Source organism: Coloeus monedula (genome assembly GCF_965178545.1).
Source record: "Coloeus monedula genome assembly, chromosome: Z".
NCBI lineage: Eukaryota > Metazoa > Chordata > Aves > Passeriformes > Corvidae > Coloeus > Coloeus monedula.
In genome coordinates this window covers 77,033,586-77,052,582 of record NC_138822.1, presented here as the reverse complement: position 1 = coordinate 77,052,582, position 18,997 = coordinate 77,033,586, and the positions used below count along the sequence as shown (strand labels likewise).

Here is an 18,997-nt window from a genome sequence, read left to right as displayed (position 1 = left end):
TACCACCCCCATTTTGGACAAAACCCCTCTATTTTGGAACAAGGACCACTCAAAAGGCCGCACATCCAGCCAGAATGTCCCCTGAGCCCCTCGGGAGGGTGAGGAGGCCATGGCTACTGAGGGAAGGGGCTGAAGGGTATGGGGTGAAACGGCCACTCTGGGTCCCACTCACCACCCTCATCCAGCCCCTTGGGGAGCTCGGCACGGTGCCCAGCCGGGAGAGGGACAGGAGGTCCTGGAGGAGCTCCTGGGCAGGGCAGGAGCTGGGGACAGACCCCCAGGCAGCACAGGGATGGTGACAGGGGCGGGGCAGGGCAGGGGCAGGGCAGGGGCAGAGACAGGGAGAGGGACAGCGATGGCACAGGGAATGGGGCAGGGGCAGGTAAAGGGATAGGGGCAGGAGCAGGGACAGGGGCAGGGAAGGGACAGGACAGGGGTGGGGATGGAACAGGCACGAGCAGGGACAAGGGCAGGGACAGGGGCTGGGAAAGAGATGGATCAGGGGCAGGATGAGGGATGCAACAGGGACAGCGGCTGGTAAGGGGATGGAACGGGGAAGGGATGAGATAGGGACAGGGATGGGACAGTGACAGGGTCAGCGGCTGGCAAAGGCAGGGGACAGCGACGGGAACAGCGACAGGGGCGCGACACGGGCGCGACACGAACACGCCCCAGCCCCGCCCCGCCCCGCGAGGAAAGAGGCGTGGCTCCGCCTTCGCCCCGCCCCCTCCCGTGGCGATGACATCACCGCCCACCGCTCCCGATTGGCCGGACGGGCGCAGGTGACGTCGCGGAGTGACGCCATCCCGCCGGCGGGGCCCAGACAAGATGGCGTCGCCCGGGGCTGGCGGCGCCGAGCGGGGCCCGTAGGAACGGCGGGCGGTGACCGCGGGCGGCGGAACAGCGGGGCCGGGGGCCGCAGGTACCAGGCGGGACTGGGGGGCCGCAGGTGCTGAGTGGGGCAACGGGGCTGGGGCGCTGCAGGTACAGGCGGGGACCGCGGGGGCCGCAGGTAGCGGGCGGGGGCAGGCGGGGACGGACCTCGCCCCTTCCTCTTCTCTGGAGACAGGGACCCTCCGCTCCCGCTCGGTACTGCCGCTCTGAGGTGCCGGCACTCGGCCCTGGGCTGGACCGGCGGAGCAAGGTGGGGGGTGACGCTCCTGTCGCTCCTGCTTTCCAGCAGTTTCCGGGACTGCCGGAGCCAAGGGAATGTCTTTCTGCCTAGTAACCCCTGATGAGTTTGCCTTTGATGAGTTTGCTCAGTGGTTGTTGAAATCCAAGTAAGCTGTTGGTGTCCGTGATGTTCGGAAGTGCCTGCCCGCAGTAACTAAATCGGTGAAGAACCAAAACATCTGATTTTCTTTGGGGGTGTGGTGTGTGTCGAGTCTGCTTTCAGGTAACTTGTTAATTTTTGCTTCCTGTGCTGTGAAAATTACTGTGCTCATCTGCCCTATGCCACTTGTGACTTTAGAGTTCTGCCAAATCACAGAGTATTCTCTGTTTGGCTGCATCTCCTTGTAGGCTAAAGATCATCTTTATTTCATGGGTTGTAGTCCTAAACTTCTCTGTTTATGCTTATCATCCATTTCTGGATCTTTTCCAGTTAGCTATTCTGCTTTTTTATTACATCTTTCTCAGAGTTTGAGATGCAGACATCCCATGGATATACATTGGTGTAAGAATACTTCAGTTTAGTTGTTTCTAACTTCCTGATAATGCTTTGTGTTCCCTTTAGCTGAGTGCTTGCTTGAAGTAAGACATTCAGTGCATTTATTTATTTATTTATATTTAGTGTGATTAAAGGGCTGTCTTCCTGTGTTTTGATAGCTCAAAATTTATCCTACTAAAGAGAAAGTTAGGTTGCTTTGTTGTTTTCTTTTTTCAAATTAGTAGAAGAAATGACAGTAGATGGAAATAAGTAGCCACTTTATCCACAGTTTTTATTCCCCATGTCATTAAACATTCCAAACAAGTGAAAAAAACCCCAGTCATACAGAAATGTTACAACACTGATGCTGTCTCATTAGAGTGGAGATATGCAGGTGGACTCTGGCACTTGGCTGTGGAACTGATGTAGCTGCCATCCTGGACCTAGTAAAATGTATTTGTGTTGGATTTAAACACTTTGAGGCTGATATTCCTAAATTGCTCTCTTTGGCAAGTGAGTGTTGCCAAACCAAGGGGCAACTGGGTTGTGCTTGATGATGCAGCTTCAGTGGCTGTGCTGCTGATGGAAGGCTTGCTGCATTCCACTGCCTGTTATGGGACTAAGAGGCTTTTGTGGGAGCTTGGTGAGGGGAATCTTACTCCTACTCCAGCTGTGATCCAGGGTGTTAAGGAAAAAGAGGAAGTGGTGCAGTTAGCCAGACCTCTTCCTCACCTTCCCTTATTAGCCTTGGAGCATGGAGCTTTCTGCCCCGGTGCAGGCACTCCTGCAGCTGCTGGTTTCCTGGCATTTTTCAGGCAAGAGAGGGGAAAAACTGTTTTGGCCTCCTCCCCTTTTCTCCACAGGAAAATCTGAGTAGCTGTGCAGCATTCACGGGCAGTAAGTAGGATGGGCTGAGATGCTCCCTGTGGCAGCAGCACACGGAGTGTTTTGAGGCGTGTGCAGGTTGGTGTTAGGTTACAGCACCACGCAGAACTGCTGCTTAATGACTTCAGTTTCCTGTACACACAGAGCTGCAGTTCAGAAGTGCCACTGGTTCTTAAGGTCACCGTTTCCACTGGGTGGCTTAAAACTTTTAGGCAAAACCCTTAATTCTAAAGGTAGGGAGACAAGAAAGTATGTGATTTTTAAACAGCTTTTGCAAGTTTGCGGTTTAGTCTCAGAAACAAAACTGAAAGTGATGGTCCTTTCCTTGCCTCACCACCTTACTTGGCCTGCACGTTTGATATCTCCTTTTGTGTGATTTTTTTTTTCCTGTGCATGGCCTGTGGAACAAAGGAGTCAGGGAAGAAGTTGCTGCTACTAAAGTCAGACACTGTGCCATTCAAGTGTGAGCTGAAACAAAGGGACATCAAACTTTAAAGGGAGAAACTCTCAGATCTAAGATATGTGAATCAATAAGTGTTAGTTGCTCTTTAATGAAGAGAACTTAAATTTTCAGAATATTCAAAGAATGTACTGGTCAGCTGGGAGACTTATTGTATAATTTATGCTGATGGATAGAAAAATCGTCATGGTGAAAAATCGTCAAAAACACGTGGAAAACCTCCATCTCCATTATTCACATGATGTTTTGTTATCCTCGAGACAAAAACCGGTAACTGACAGAATGGAGTCAGTTTTCTGGACTAATCCAGCCTCATCTGTCACACTGTGGCAGCCGGAGCCGTTTTGGCTGGTGCTGGTGGCAGAAGTGTGGTAATGACACTGAAGGTATCACCTTACTCATCCTCCTTTTTAATTTGTGTAAGCTTATGGTTTCCTGTTGCTTTCACAAACTCTAGGGATTGATAATTTGTTTAATTGATAATTGTTGTCCATGTCCAGTCTCTCTATAATGAGTTTTTAACAGCAGTCTGTTCCTGTATTTTGCAGTTGATGCTGGGTTTAATATTTTGATAATTTGATCTGTGAGAAATTTAGTTTTTCTTATTACATGGAACTTTGTCCAACCTTCTCTGGTGTTTTGTTTCTAGCATAATCACTCCCAGTCTCTTCAATCATTAATTCCAGAGTTTCAGCCGTCAATTTTAAATTATCTATTTAAAATTGATCAGTGCAATTCAGATCAATGTCAGCATAAGGAAGGTCTAGTGGAGCCATAATTGGAAAGCTCTGAAGCTGTTCATGAAAACAGTTCTTTGAAGGAAAGGCAAAGAAGGGTTGTTTACAATTTATAAATAGTTTTCTTATTTGAAAAAGTAGGTCTTCTAGGATGCGTCAAAGGTTTGTTTCTCTTCCCTGCATTGTGTATGCTTACTCTGTCAACTGGGAAAGCAAGGCTATTGATCTTGCAGCACGTACCACTCTGCAATCGACCCTTGGGATTAGTGCAGTTGATCGATACAAGCCTGAGCTCACAGTTGTTGTGTGTTAGCTACTTAGGTAGGTAATCCTCTCTGGTATGCAAGTGCATTGCTTAATGCTTTGACCCTCTGACTTGGTTTGAATAAGCTCGTGTTCTGTGTCCCTAATGACCTTTTGCAGTCAGTGTAGTCTTGTGCTGAGGTCACCATCAGAACCTAAGCACTGGAGGCTTTCCCTCTCTCAAGTCGTGAGGTTTATTCCTCGTCCTTGTGTGCAAAGGCTTTTTTATTAAATGTTAAGAAATGCTGTCTTTCCTATGGATGGGAAACTTTTAAAGGACAGATTGTATGCCCAGACTCGGTTTGGTTTGTGTTTTTTTAATTTTTGAAAGCTCCAAGGCCTTTCCAGTATCCCTTAAGCTTCCAATGTACTTGAAACACAGACTTATATCAGAAGGGGAACATAATATCATTGCTCTGATTTAGGCTTAAATCGTCCCTTCTAGAAGGAAAGCAGATTGGTTCAAAATGCCATGTTGCATTTAGCAGCATTACAGTTTGTAACTGACTGGGCTTGTATTTTCTCAGCTGCATTTTGTGTCAGAAAGTCTTACGTGAGAGTAACATTTTAAATCAGAAGAAAGTGAGTGCTATCCAAGATGTAGTAAGTTCTTCATCTGGAGGACAATCTGCAGCATGTCAGTACACTTTATGTACTTAGCTGTTGGTTGTTGGTATAGTGGAAAGTAGCAGTAAAGAGTTGTGATCTCTTGTCTGGTCTGTGTTGCTGGAGCTCAGCATTTTTGGTAAGTATCTCCTAGATTATGTGAAAGATTTTATTTTTAAGCCCCTTCCTTATGTTTATGTTTGCACCATTTGACATCTCTATGCTAGCAGCAGAGAAAGCCATGACTGAAATAACTGGTGAGATTTATTCCCTGGTTTTGGGAGGATATGTTTCAAAGGGTGCCTGTTACCAGTTGTGCTGTGTCATGTTTTAGCTCCGTGCCTAATTTAGACACAGGGAAGTGCTTATGTGTTTGATACACCTCATCAATTCTGAGCACTAAAATAAAACTAGATTCCTAGTTTATTAACACTCTCAGAAGTACTTTTTAAAACTTTAAATGTTTCCTTTTGTGATACAGCAAAGCCACACTGGGTTCCACCCTAATGACTCATACCATCATGTGGTGTCTTGCATAGTAATGTGTAATAATTTGACGTAGAAATATAGGAGGCATGTGTAGGAGGGAAGGGACTCTTGAATAAAATCACCATTAATCATCTGGAATAAAACTGTGTTTGGTGAAAAAGGACAGAAAAGCTTTATGCTGCATAACCTCTGAGGAAAGAATGTGTTCTTAATCTTTTAATTAAGTATTATATCACCACAAGCAGTTTGTTGCCAGTCTATGTGACTTCTTGGTAGAAAATAGCTGAAGGATTATTGAGTTTCATTTTGCTTGCTGTGTTTGTAACAATATACAAAAGAAGTGTTTCCAGAAAGTACCTTTATATTCTTTATTAAGGAGGAGGGGGAAAAAATAGTACCCGTAGTTTTAGGCTTCATTCTTGCTTTTGGGAGGGAGCCTAGTACATGTTTCTGTTTACTTACCTGGAAGTCTTACGCAGTCTTAGATCACTGAATTTCAGTGCTTAGTAATTTAACGTCTTTTTTGCAAAGAAAATGCGAGAAAAGACAGTAAAAAGTTTGTTGCTTTTAGCTAACACTGTTGAATATTTCTGAGTTTGTATGCAAAGGGAGAGCTATCAAATTCAAGTATAAATGTAAAAGTAATACTCTTATGGTCTGTAATCTCATCTATATGAAGGTCTTAACTTAAAAAGCCTTAAAAAATGCAGTTTACAGAATCCACAATTATATTATAAGATAAATGAAGGAAGACAAAGGTGGAGAAGTTGATTTTGGCTTGAATGGCGAGGTGGTCTGAGCTGCTTTTGGAGCTGGGGGTGGACTCTGGAAACACATTTGGTTGGCGAAATGACTGTGATGGCTGTTTTTGTGGTGTGGTAATGTCACCCTGTTCATACTGAGCTCCCATATTGCATACACAGTTATTGTACAGTTCTGAAGGTCTTCCTGTCTATGGGGTGTTCTGTATGTGTTATGATACTGGAGATGAACAGTTGAAATATAACCATGTTTAGTGCAGGCAATCTGGCTGTACTCTGGATAAATTGGTTCTACCGAGTAATGTAAAAGGTTTTCTCACTTTCCCTTCAAGCTGGGAGAGAAGGTGTGTATCCAGTTTATGCCAATCTTCATTCAAGGCAAATTTCTCCTGTAAATTGATGTTGATCTAAATGTGATACTCATATTCTGTCGTTAGGTAGCACTGGATTAATTTCCTAAAGTAAGATGGATTGAATCAGACATGTGGGTTTATCAGAGGGGCAGGCTGGGCCTGATTCTCAGGTTACAGGAGAAAATCTGATTGCTCAGAGGAGGAATGGTCAGCCCACAGTCTTGCCACTTTGCTTCTTAAAAACAGAAGTCATCTTGCTGCCTTGTCATGATTATTATGATGGTCCACTGAGAGAGATCTCTGTGCTGTCAGCAGTCCTGTGTTCTTGCCAACCTTAAATGTTTAGAGAGGAAAATCTGTGGGATGACCCTTGGGTGGCCATGGGGCAACTTCATCCAACAGCCTACTCTGGTCTAGTTATAAAAAAAGGTAAGGCTAGATTGCTGAAGCTGAGTCAGATCTGTCAAAATGTCCTGAGAAAATTAAGCTAATGCATCTCTGAAGGTTTCTTTTTGCACGTAAAATGAGCCATTTCTGTTTAGTTATTCATTGCTTTAAGTGTTCTGGGGCTTACATTCATTCCTATATCTGCTGAAGAACTTCCTGATGTGCAGGGAAAAAGTTTATACCACTAAGTGAGACAGGATATATAGTATATAACAAAATTACAGACTTAAATTAATTTGAAGTAGTAACCTAGAAATAAAGTTTGGACTACACCAAATTTCATACTCAAATCCAGAGGGCTTTTATAGTAAGAGGAAAAAGATTGAATAGGAGTAACTTGGTAGGGAATAGATACTGTTCCAAACTTGAGAGACTGCACTGAGATTCCTGAGGTAGGTGTGGGTTTGGGATTTGGGAAACACAGGTTTTGTTCTGACTTTGCTGCTGGCTGAGCTGGATGACTGTGGGCAAACTGCTTCAGCTTTGCGTCTTATTCCTCATACCTGCAGAAGAGGGACGGTGTCACTGCTGGTTAAGTGCCTTGACAAGTATTCTGGAGTTTCATATAAGATCTAGGCAGTACTGAGGGTATAGGGGAATTTCAGCAAAACTACTTTCCCCTCAGGGGAAAGAAATGAATGAGAAGTGTGTAATTCCCAGCATTATAAATATCCTGTAGGTTTCTAGATTTCATCTGAAAGCAGTGTCTTTCCATGTCTTTGGTTTCTTTTCTATTTTCCATTCTACTTGAGCACCAAAAGTTCAGTATCCTTATGCTCTTACTGTTGGGAGGCTTGTAATTGTGTGTGTGTGTGTCACTCCTACTACCTTGCAAGTCTGTGGATTTTGTTCTGTGCATTTGTGATAGAAAGTTCACTCTCTAAGTGCAGACTTTTACACTACTCCTTAAACTTACCTGCCCAAACATTAACTGCAAGTGTAGGATTGCAGTGCTGGGAGTGCAGACTTGTTGTCTTACACGGAGAAAGCACACCCTTTCAGTTTGTTTTAAGTGAGGAAATTTAAATCTTAAAACTAATTTTAAATGGAAACAGTAGGAATTAAGGTAGGTAGGTGAGGAGATTATTTTATGGTGTTTAGGGACCTACTGATCATCTTGTGTGAATGTGGCAGGAAGGGAGGAATGGCACCTGCGGTATAGAAAGACTTTCTGAAGCATTATGTAAAGGTGAGTGTAGCAGCTGGAGCATCCTTGAAAGTTACATCTCAAGGATTGAGTAGTTGCTGTGCTTTCCTTCTCAGAGGGTGAGGATTGTCTGCGTGTTTGTGTATCTTCACTGCTACTAATCTCAGCTGCAGCAGTTGCACACATAGAGTTAACCTTGTTTAACATGTGTACAGTCTTTCTCTCTGTTCCCTCTTCCTTTCCTGAACTTTTCAATCTGTTGTTGGATTACAGGCTGAACCATATTTCCATTTAAGCAGCCCCTAATAGAGGGGGCATTTGCTATTTGAGAACTACAAAATTAAGAGATTGCAAGGAAGATGTTTCTGCTCAGGACTGAGTATGCTGCCCTCAGGTAGTGTGGGCCAATGAAGTTTTCTAATATAAAACACAGCAAGCAGCTAATTTACTTATCATAGTCTTGTTTTGTAATAGATCCACTATAGCTGAGGGCAATTCCAGTTTCACTTCACTGCTCAAAGATAATTTTTTACTTTTCTGTGCTAGACAAGCTTGCTCAAGGCAACTTACCTTCCTGTGTTCCAAATTACTTCAGTTTCAGAAGTATACCCAGTGTGGGTACCACCAGTTTTCTGAGCTGTTGAAGTGTCTGCTGCCGTTTTCATATACAGAGCATTTATTTTTTTGATAGCTGGTAATGATGCTTCTATTACTATGTGTTTTTAAAGGGCAGAACATCATCTTTGTAGCAGTTCCCACCTCTTTTAAAGTTAACAAGCCAGTGCAAGAAATAATTAAGAAGTTACTATTCACTTTAAATCAGTTTCCTGCTCTTAATGCTCTGTTATGCACCAGTTCCATGTTAATTAAAACAAGTGAATTTTTTTCATCTTAAAACATGACTTCTAGTAGTGAATTTAATTTGGTGTTGTCTACCTATAGTATTTCCCATCTAGGTCATCTTTCTAATGCAGTTGTTCAGTCCTGTTTGGACTGAGTGAGAAAACTTCAAAGCAGGATGGACTGTTACTATGCCTAGAGATGAAACAAGATTGGTTCTTGGGCATTACTGCAATGGGACCATCTTTTCATTTGCTTGATACATTTTTTAATGTTAGTTTGACTTCTTTGTTCTGTTGAGTTGGTCAGGTAAGTAGCTGAGGAGGCCTCAGCTCAGTGAATGTAACACAGTAGCTGAAGTGAGTGTTCATCTTGAAGAGTGATAAGGGTTTGTTTTTTCCTGGTCTTTGAGTTTCATCCTTCAGTGCAGCAAAACTTGGCATTTTTTCAGATGTTTACTTCTGTCTATGCTTATTTTCTTGTCTCAGTCTTGGTAAGATGGGTTGGATGAAGACAGATGCCTAAATAGGAGTGACTAAAGAGGAGTGATACATGAATTAAGGACAGAATGAGTTGGTGTTGAAAGCTGAGGCTGTACCTCATGTGAGGTGACATGTTGGTGTGTTGAAGAAAATGCATAAACCCCAGAGAAAGTCAAGTAAGGTTGTGAAGAATGTCACACCTGTGGCATCTAAGATGCAGTTCAGGTTTCTCACATTAGCACTGTCAAAGCAAAGGCAAACCAAGCCCCATGAGGTATGTTTTGAGAATCAGTGAGATTTAAGATAGTGTGGGTTTGTTGTCACTTCACAGAAGAGTGTTTTGGAGACCACACTTTTCCAGGTATCCTGTTACCTCCTAGTTGCTTCAAGAGTATGAAGTGTTTAGGGCTTTTCCTTCCATGTATCTCTAAGTGTATATTTGGAGAAAGATTAATTTATGGTGAATTGGAGTGTTTCTTGGAAAACAGCAACACTGAAAGATGAAACTGAAAAGAGGGAAGATTGAGAGTGAACATAAGGAATAAATGAGGGTGGTGAGGACCTGAACAGGTTGCGCTGGGAAGTTGTAGGTAGCTCATCCCTGGAGGTGTTCCAGGCCAGGCTGGATGGGGCTTTGAGAAACCTGGTCAAAAAAGATACCCTTGGCTATGTGACAGAATGTGTGGACTAGATGATCTTTGAAGGTTTGTCCCTTCCAACTCAAAACGTTCCATGATGGAATGAAGTGAGTTTGCAGGGAATTTATATTCTTAGAATGTGGCTCTTTTAGTTGAGAAAAATGAAATGTTTTAGTGGGAAACAGGGACATCAGATGACAGGAATAGTTCAGCAGTTCTAACCACATGATGGGAGAGATCTTGTCGGGAGTGGGAGAAGGCTGTTGTTGGCCTGATGTGTATTGAAACTGCTTGGGCTGAGTGTGCAATCAGCGTATGAAACAGTGGCTCCCACACCAAATATCAAGGTTTCAGCCTGCTTGCTGCAGGGCAGGCAGGGTTGTTTGGAGGTGGCATAGTTAATGTAACAGGTTGTTTTTTTCTATCAGTGCCACACTGAATTTTGCAAGGAAAATATTAAGTGTGTGGTGAGAGTGGGTATTGCATGTGACCCAAGTATAAAAGGAAAACTTGATGCATCTCTAGTAGTATAACAGTGTTCTCATTATTCTAGTACAGTGCAAGAGGTGCATATTTTGGCTGACATCCAGTACATGGAATAGCAAGTGATGTTTGACCTGCTGGCAGATTTTATTTTTCCATTTAAAAACTTTTGTTCAAGTTGATATCTTGATAGATTTTTTTTTTGTCTGCTTTGTTAAAGTAATTCTGTGTTATTATTTCACAAAATTTATAACCAAAACTATAATTATAAACAAATGCTATCATTTCTCTTCTGAGCTTTTACAGGGAAAAGATGGCAACCTTATGGCTTTCTTTGAAATGGATTTTTTACATAGTCATTTAATTGTTGTAATGTTTTTAAATGCATTAAGTTTTGGTTAATAAATAAATATTGAAAATGAATGAATACAAATTGCTTTCTGTACCAAAATAGTTTGAGTTTTTGTATCGGTATTGGGAGTAGGTCCTGGTATGGTCAACAGAGCTGAACTTGTTTCTAAGTAATACCAGATCAGCTACCTGTTATCTCTCTTGGTTTAAGAGCGTAAGAACGAAAAGCTTGAAACTGCACAGATGCTGTTATTTTTGAATTAAAAAGGGGGTGTTGTGATTAATGGATTAAAAGCTGTTTTACTCTGTTGTGCTGACAGCATTTTGAGAGTGTCTCTCTAGCTCTCATTCATAACTGGGACAAGTCTGAAGTATTAATAATACTCAAGTACTTCAGAATCAGCTTGTTACATATTGAAGTACCATTGCAACAAATAGAGCATTATATTAATTAGTTTGGGATATTCTGGGTTCCAGGCATACATTCTAAATGTGCAGGATATTCCTCTGCTTTTTCCTGCGTCATTACCAAAAGAACAGAGTAAGTAGGCTATTTTGTTGTTGAAACTAGCAATTAGCAGTCTCTCTCACTCAAGAAGGGTTGTATTGAAATATTAGCTTTATTCTAAAGTGCTGTGATTAACGAGGAAAGTTAATGCATATGCCTGGCTCCAGTTAGCGCTAAGATTGCTTAGAGAAATATGACTCTTTTGTAGTAGTATGAAATCTTATGGTAATTAAGATGAAGTAGCTAAATTTGTTGATAGTTACCAGATGCTTACCATCTGACTGTTTCAAACTCTCAAAACTAGTATGTATTTCCAATCCAAACTTTAGTTATAGGAAAATAGCAGTTAAAAACAGTTGCTCTGCTCATCAAATCTGGGACTTGTTTCATTACTGCATTGAGATTATTATACCCGCCCTTGTTGCTGGTATGAGTCCTGGGTCGTCTTTTTCACTCTTTTCCTAGAATGTGGGAATTGCATGGCACATTTATATTTTTTGCTGTGATTTATCTCTCAAATTTGTCTTGCATCTTTTGTGCCTCAAGGAGGGGAAGTTAGTGCTCTATTTCTAGTTTACCATTCTTTTTTTTCCCAGTGGTATTGTACTTTGTAGGTTAGTGAAGCTGACCTTGAAGTAAAAAAAAAAAAAAAAAGAAGCAAATACATCTGTTTTTCTCTGAGCTGTTCTGTTTACATGATCTTTAAATAACTTAAAAATCACTAAACTGCACACTAAAATCTTCATCTGCTCTTGAAGCTGATAGAACCTGCACTGTGCCCAAGTTTCCAGAGTTTGGAAGTCAGTCCAGCCTTAGATGTTTGTTGCAGATGGTTTTCTCTTGCAACAGGACTGAGTTTTCTGGAAAGAGTCCTTTTTAAAAAGGTCACCCATTTGCTGCCAGAGTTAAATGGGAATTCAGAATAGGTCTATCTTCCATGCTGTTGTTTGGCATGTCAGTGTCTGGCCAAAGGAAAAGCTTGTACTGATCTGCTTTGACCACAGGGCTGCCTGTAAGTACTTTTCTGTTTCCTTGTGCTGTTGCCTGTGAAACTTGTATTTCTAGAGGTTTATGTGGTGTATAAACTTCAACTGCATTGGAAACCTGTATGGCTGGTAAGTCACTGAGTGACTAGAAAATGGGTATGTTAGCGTACTTCATTTCCACAGCCATTGTAGAGTTGTTCCTGATTTCTGGGTGAAGTGTATGGCAAATTACCTTATGTTTCAAATACATAGTCAGGATCTTAAAGGAGGAATAGAGCTGTCTGTTATCAGTTATGAACCTTAAATCCTTAACCAGTATGTGCTTGTAACAAGTGCAGCATCTTTAATGAACAAAGTGGGACACGACATGAGGATAACTGGAACTGCAGGTGTCTGATGTTAGTGTTGTGAATCCATGTGGAATGACAGAGAGATGCCATGCCTCTCTGACAGCATGTGAAAGCCACCAGCAGAGAGGTCCTGAAGCAGAAGGCTAATGGCCCACTATGTCATGTTAAGCAATAGTGCAGTTTGAAGAATCAGTGTCTCCTGATGTTTATCACTGCTAGGAAAATGCAATCAAACATCTGCATGAAAAGCCTCATAATGGATATTGTGACCATCATTAGTGTTGTCTCGTAATCCAGTAATATGATCTGCACACAGTCATGCTCTTCAAGGTCTTTCCTCCCTGTCCTTCCTACTCATGTATTTGAAAAATGCTTTAGAAAGTGCCATTTTATTTGTCCTTGTACTTCTGCCCCTCAATCATCCCACTAGTAATAACAAACTGCATTAGTTTGATGTTACAGGCTGTTCTTCAGATCTCTCATCACAGCTGGTTGGACTGTTGATCCATGATATGTATGCAGCAGGGATACCTCACACTTTCCTCCCTCAGCCCCCTGTTGTCAGTGTAAGCCCTACTCTGAATGGTTAAATGTAGGATGACCACTTGTATTTGTATCCCATAAAATGAAGACATCATTAGATTTGTTTTAACTGGTGTCCCTTGAAAACTGGATAGCAACTCCATAAGACTGTTGGCTTCAAGGAGGGTTTGGATTGTTCTTGTCAATCTCAAAATTGACCAAGAACCTTAATTTACCTTATCTTCTGGACTGTGGTAGCACTTAAGAGGAGTTAATGTAGATAAAGTTAGAACTTACTTTTCTGCTAGGACTAGTGAAAGATGGTTTTTTTCTTTCCTTTGTGGGTTTTTGGTTTGGGGGTGTTGAGGTTTTTTGATTTGGTTTTTTTTTTATTGTTGTTTTGTTTGGTTTGGGTTTTTTTTGGGGGGGGGGGGAGTTTTGTGGGCATGTAGTTGCAACGCATCACATGTAGTTTAACAGCTTTATCCAAAGAATCCAAAGAGCTGTTACCAGTGACTCAACATCATTGTGCTTTACTGTGAGGGGAGTACCTCCATGTGCTCTTGTTTGCAGAACTGTTACAGGTACAAAGCAGAAGCAGTTGCTGCAAGTTTTGGGGTGATGTAATCTATTTGGATACTGCAGTAAATGAGCATGGAATCTGTTTTGTACTGCAGTGAACTGACCAGCTTTTTGCTGAGAGAAGTTGTAAGAGATCTGAGCTGTGTAGCAGTGGTTGAAGATGCTAGAAGTAGTAGATGGGAAGCTTTGATATGAGAAACTTAACTTTTGTCTTAGCAACAGACACTGTTGACTTCTATTTTTGCTGTTTGAGGCTGTGTATAGAATCTTGATGTTGGTTATAGCCCTTCACTGGAACTGAAACAAGTAGCTACAGTGAAAACTGAAAACATTGTCTAAATTTTGAACACCTGTGAGCATTAGAAATCAATCACTTGAATCAAAGTGATTATCACTTTTTCTCTTTTCTTTACTGTAAAATCAGTAGTAGCTCATGAATGTAATAGACGCAGGAAAAAATTATTACTTTTTCAGCCTTTTATTTTTGTAGTTTTCAGACTGAATGGTGCATCCTTAGTAGTGTGTAGACTACAGAATGTGTATTAGCAGGTAAAATGGAATTGTAAGATCAGGTCTCTTTCTCTGAAAATCATAGATGTGCTGATTTGATTATGGTTGATAATTCGAGGCATTTTAGTTTCCTTTCACCCATAACCCTTTCACCCTTCATTTTTCATTTAGCTGAATTTTAGGTGGGAGTTACTTCAGGGAATTGACGTGGTCTGGAATCTAGACATGTTTGCACCCCAGACTCAGGAATATAGCAGCAAGAGTCCAGCTCTTCTTGGCAAATAGTTAAATTGGTTTGAATTGTCATAAATAAAGCAATTATAGGTATCCTTAGTAGCAGGATGCTTCCTAGTTGTCTAGTCAGAACTCCTTCAGAAGAAAAAGAATGAAGATATAAACTTAAGAGAAAATAGAAGAAACATTGAAATAATACCAATAAAACACCCCAACTTCCCAGAAGGTCCTCATGAGTCAGTCTTCATAATAATTTTTTTGTTCTCTTCTCTTGATGAGACTCTCCCTTTGGCATTGCTTTCCTGCACCAAGTCATGCTTTTCTGTGTTCTCCTTGTCTGTCACACAACTAAATGTCATTCAGGTTTAAGTGATGACATGCTCAGTGAATTGCCATGGTCAGTTCTGTCTCTTCAAGCTGTTCCAGCTTGTCACCTCTCTGTGCCAGTTGTTCCTGTCATCAGTTTTGCCTTTTCATTTCTGTTTCTCCATCTTTGTGTTGTTGTTTGTTGTTGTGCTTGTTTCCCTATCCCCCATCCCCTTCCATCATGATCACTCTGAAGTCCTCTGCCCTCATCCTGGGCTCTGCTATGCCATGTTCCTCTGACTGGCGGGTTTTAAGAATGCTGACCCGCTGCCTCAGTGTTACTAAGTGAAAAATGATACAGATGGGAAGAGAAGAGTTCACATCAGGTTGCTTCAGCTCCTTGTAACTTTTAGGCCCTTGTAGTCCTGACCTTGTCTGTGGAGAGTTGGCCAGAACCAAGAATGAGGGACTGAGGCTAGGAAGGTCTCGGTTTATAGAAGAGAGCTTGTAGGAGGTGGTAAGAACACCCTGTAATACTATGCGACTAACTGGTTCCTCTAGAGAAGGAAGGGTGTTGAAGAAGTTTGTACGTCCTTTGTCAATTTACAATGTGCAGTAATGTGTCAGGCCAAAATCCATGCCACCATGTGCTGTTACCACCAATGCCCTTCAGCATCTTTTTCTGGAGTCTGGAGATCAAAGGGGACAGTGGTAGGGCTGTGCTTGTCCATCATCTAGTTTGGAATAAAGCTTTGGAAGCAGTCCAAAGTTCAAATTAATTTTCAAAATGAGTGGTAACAAAAGTAACCAGACCTTTAGTGCACAGTGTAATTAATGTTACGCAATGCCCAGAATCGTAGTAACAACATGACTAACCACCTAACTGGATTCAAATACTGTTTTCCCAGCCAGGACGACAGATCAACAGCAACATGCTTCTGACAGTGGTCCCTGAACAGCCTGTCAAATCTGATTAGGCACAAGACTCTATTTTGATTAAACCTTCATTGGGAAAGGGGTGATGAAATGTGCCTGGCAGCCTGTTCTCGTGTTAACTGTGTATGGTGCTTAACAGTTTTGTTTGCTGGCAAGTGCCTTCTGAAGTAATGGTGTCTTAGTAAGTGCACACCCAGAGTGCATCAGCAAGAGCCTGTGTGATATAAACTCAAATGCTACCCCAAATCTCAAGTGACTGGCTCTGGAAATGATCCATTTGATGACTAGCTTGCTGCTGATGTGCCTTAGCTAGTTCTGTAGTTAAGTAAGGTGTTGTATGTGGCAGAGGAATTATTTTTCCACTGCACCTTGGAGTTAATGCAGACACCACGTCAGCATGAGGATTTTACTACAGGATTGGCATCAAAAGCAAGATACATATTGCTTATGTGGGGTATTTTGACACTGAGACTTTATGCAGCTACAGAGTGATAGGCTACTGCAAAACTCTTTGGAAGCTGGATGTGCAGTTTTGGCTTGTTGGGATTTATGCATTGCCACTCACATCTCTGGAGAAGTAACCTCTAGTAACTTGTGCTGCCTTGAGAAAACCCCCTTATCAAGTTAAGTTGGCAGAGTGAGGAGGTTACTTCCTCTAATCAGAAGTTTTGTAAATCCTATAAAAAGGTACTACTTGCTTTTCAGTCTGAGGTAGTAACTAGATAAAAGAACTGGGAGAAATTAAAAGAAGTGTGTAGAGACTTTGTCCCAAGTTCAGTGGATAGTGGGCAGTGCTTGCACACAGTGCCACACAGCCTTCTGTGACAAAGAGAGGACAGGTGAGGATGTGAAGGCTGTATGATTTTACATGTCACCTGTCTTTTTCAATAACAACAAATCCGGTTGATGTCTTAATTGCTACTCTCACATAGAGGAACTAGCAACACAGCAGCGTGTCTGGCAGTGAGACCTGGGTCTGAAAGTGCAGCTGTTTCATGTGCTGTTGTCTATAGTCTGGGCACTGGGACCAGTAAGGCTTATTCAGCTCCAGTGGTTGACATGCAGCTCTACTGGGTGGTCTGGTGGCTTTGCCCTTGACATCCTTCCTCGGATGGCAGGCTTGGCATTGTTTCAGCTCCTTTTCTTTCTGTCGTTGAAGCCTTAATGGTTTGTTTGCTTCTGAGAACCAGGTGCCAGAACCAGTTTTCTGGCTTAGTGGAGTAGTTTCAGCACTGCTGAGAGAGGTTGGTGAGTTATGAAGAGAACCTAACAAACACCAAGCAGGATGACACACTGCTTTTATGTGCAGTGTGCACCTGGACTTGCCCAGCATGACTCACTTCCCCATGGCCCAGCATCTGCTCACCATGTTTCACAAAGTCTTGTTGCACCCAGGTGATATTCATACGGCTTTGGCTTTAGCTTTGTGTTGGATTCCCATTAGCCAGGGCTGGTTCACCTGTTGATTTCAACATAATGTTGAAAGGGGTCTTTGCACTGCAAAAAGGACTTTCCTAGAGTACTTGAAACTGGCTCTTCTTGTCCCCAGTCCTGTCAGCAGCAGCAAGGAGGAAATAGCTAAGCTGTCTGTGTAATCCTCACCGTCCTTCAATATGCAACATTTGCAGTTGGAATCTGCAATGGAAACAATGAGCCCCAAGCATCTTTGACTGGGGAATGATGGGTGTGAATGTTAGATCTGCCCTGTGTTGTTGTACTCTGCTGCCTGTGGGGATGTACCAGAGGCCTCCGTGGTTTTGAAGAACAGCTGTTGGGCATTTCAGTCTGTGAGCTGGAGGACTTCAGAGACAAAGGGCAGCTCTGAGTTTTTGTCATGCATAATGTCACAAGAAGCACTTAAAAATAAATTCAGTTACTCAAGGAATTATGCTGTGGTGTCTTGAGATAGACCTTGTGATGTACTTCTAGTCTTGCAAAAAACCCATGTTATTGAATATACCATAAGCATCCTGGAGCAGGGTTTTAGATGACAGCTAATTCTATCTTGAACAACTCTTTTTGTGAGGCAGGCCTAGTTAAAAACTGGCTAGGCACTTCTGTGTTTAACATCTTGGCCATGTAGGATTTGCATCCAAATTCTAAATGTTGTGGGCAGTAGATGAGGCCTGTTATCATTGGTTTCTTGTGTATATTCAAAATATCTTCCTAATGGTACCATTTATTGTGTACCTGTTTTATGCCTTGCCCAGGTGTCTAGACAAGTGCCATGCTGGCTAACTGGCTGTGTACTCACTATGGTAGTATTCCTTTTTAGAGCAGCAGGGATTAAACTGAAGAGGATCAGTGTGGTATTTCCAGTAGGAAGAGCTATTCTTAATGCCAGGGGAGGCAGGGTGTGCTTCATGGGGCTGGGACATGGGGCATGGGGCCTCTGAGTGCTGTGATCTGTAACTCTTTTGTCTTCCTGATTACCCTGGTTGTGTCTTGGCTGTTCGCTGTTTTGGTTTTTCGGTTGGGGCTTCCCCCACCCCCCCCCCCCCCCCCCCCCGTTTATTGTGCTATTTCAATTGGCAGACCCTGGGCTAAGTTATTTGTCTGTGCAATTGGTTTCAAGGCTAAAAAATACGTTTGCTTATCTGTCTTGGGAACAGGCATGTCAGGTGTCTGCATTGTGTTCGATAACCTAGAGATAAGACTCTGGAACTGCACAGACTTACTCTGTGCTACATATACCAAGTTGTTCAAGCTGTTCTAAAATGTTTTTCAGGTTCTAAATGGCTTCTAAGAAGTTGGGATCCGACTCTCATGGTAAGTGAAATTTGTTATCCTTGTCTTTTCAACAGGATGAATCCTACTATTGCTGCTGACTAATATCTTAGCCTAGACAGTCCATAGAGACGAATCTGTTTAGCCTCTGAGTAGTTTTTTGTTAGGAATGAAGTGCCTTGGCTTCCTTCTTGCATAGTTGCTTGCTGATGCTGTGTTTGCCTGTACTCTGATTAAACTGAAAATCAGTCTCTGGCTGTTCCCTCTTCCTTCATGGCAGAATAACACATTCCTCTTCCCCAACAAATTCCCCTTCAAAATCAAAGTTGAACTGCTCTGGTGTTTGCTGAAATGGACACTAGATCTGTAGCATCTTCCTGTAGAAGTCACATGAGAGGTTGAATCGAAAGTGCAACTTTCAGTATAACATTCAATTTTGCTTCATTTTTGCTCAGCCATGAATTTGTCTCCTAAATTGGACTAAATCTGGTTCAGAAGGCAAGTGAAGAAGAGGTTCTATTTTTCTGTCATCTACATGTGAGATACATAAAGTCATGCAGGTGATTGGTATCATAAAAGTTATTTGCCTGTAATGTCCTTATTTTTTTGAAAATGGGGTGTAATTTGAGTGTAATTCATATTATGTGGAATATTCAGTTCGTTGTATGCAATGTGGCTTCCTCAAATCAGTAATCATGACTTTTCA

The 18,997-nt window shown here is 42.2% G+C and overlaps 1 protein-coding gene across 2 annotated transcripts in view; it reads left to right on the top strand.

Moving 5' to 3' along the window:
• The first annotated feature begins 799 nt into the window (after positions 1-799).
• UBAP1 (ubiquitin associated protein 1) overlaps positions 800-18,997 on the top strand; it is a 33,839-nt gene continuing 15,641 nt past the window's right edge. For both annotated transcript variants that reach the window (XM_082301189.1, XM_082301188.1), the window contains exons 1-2: positions 800-922; positions 18,293-18,333. In XM_082301189.1, the coding sequence (XP_082157315.1) occupies positions 18,300-18,333 (34 nt within the window). In that variant the 5' untranslated portion in view covers positions 800-922; positions 18,293-18,299. The remainder of the gene's footprint in view (positions 923-18,292; positions 18,334-18,997) is intronic.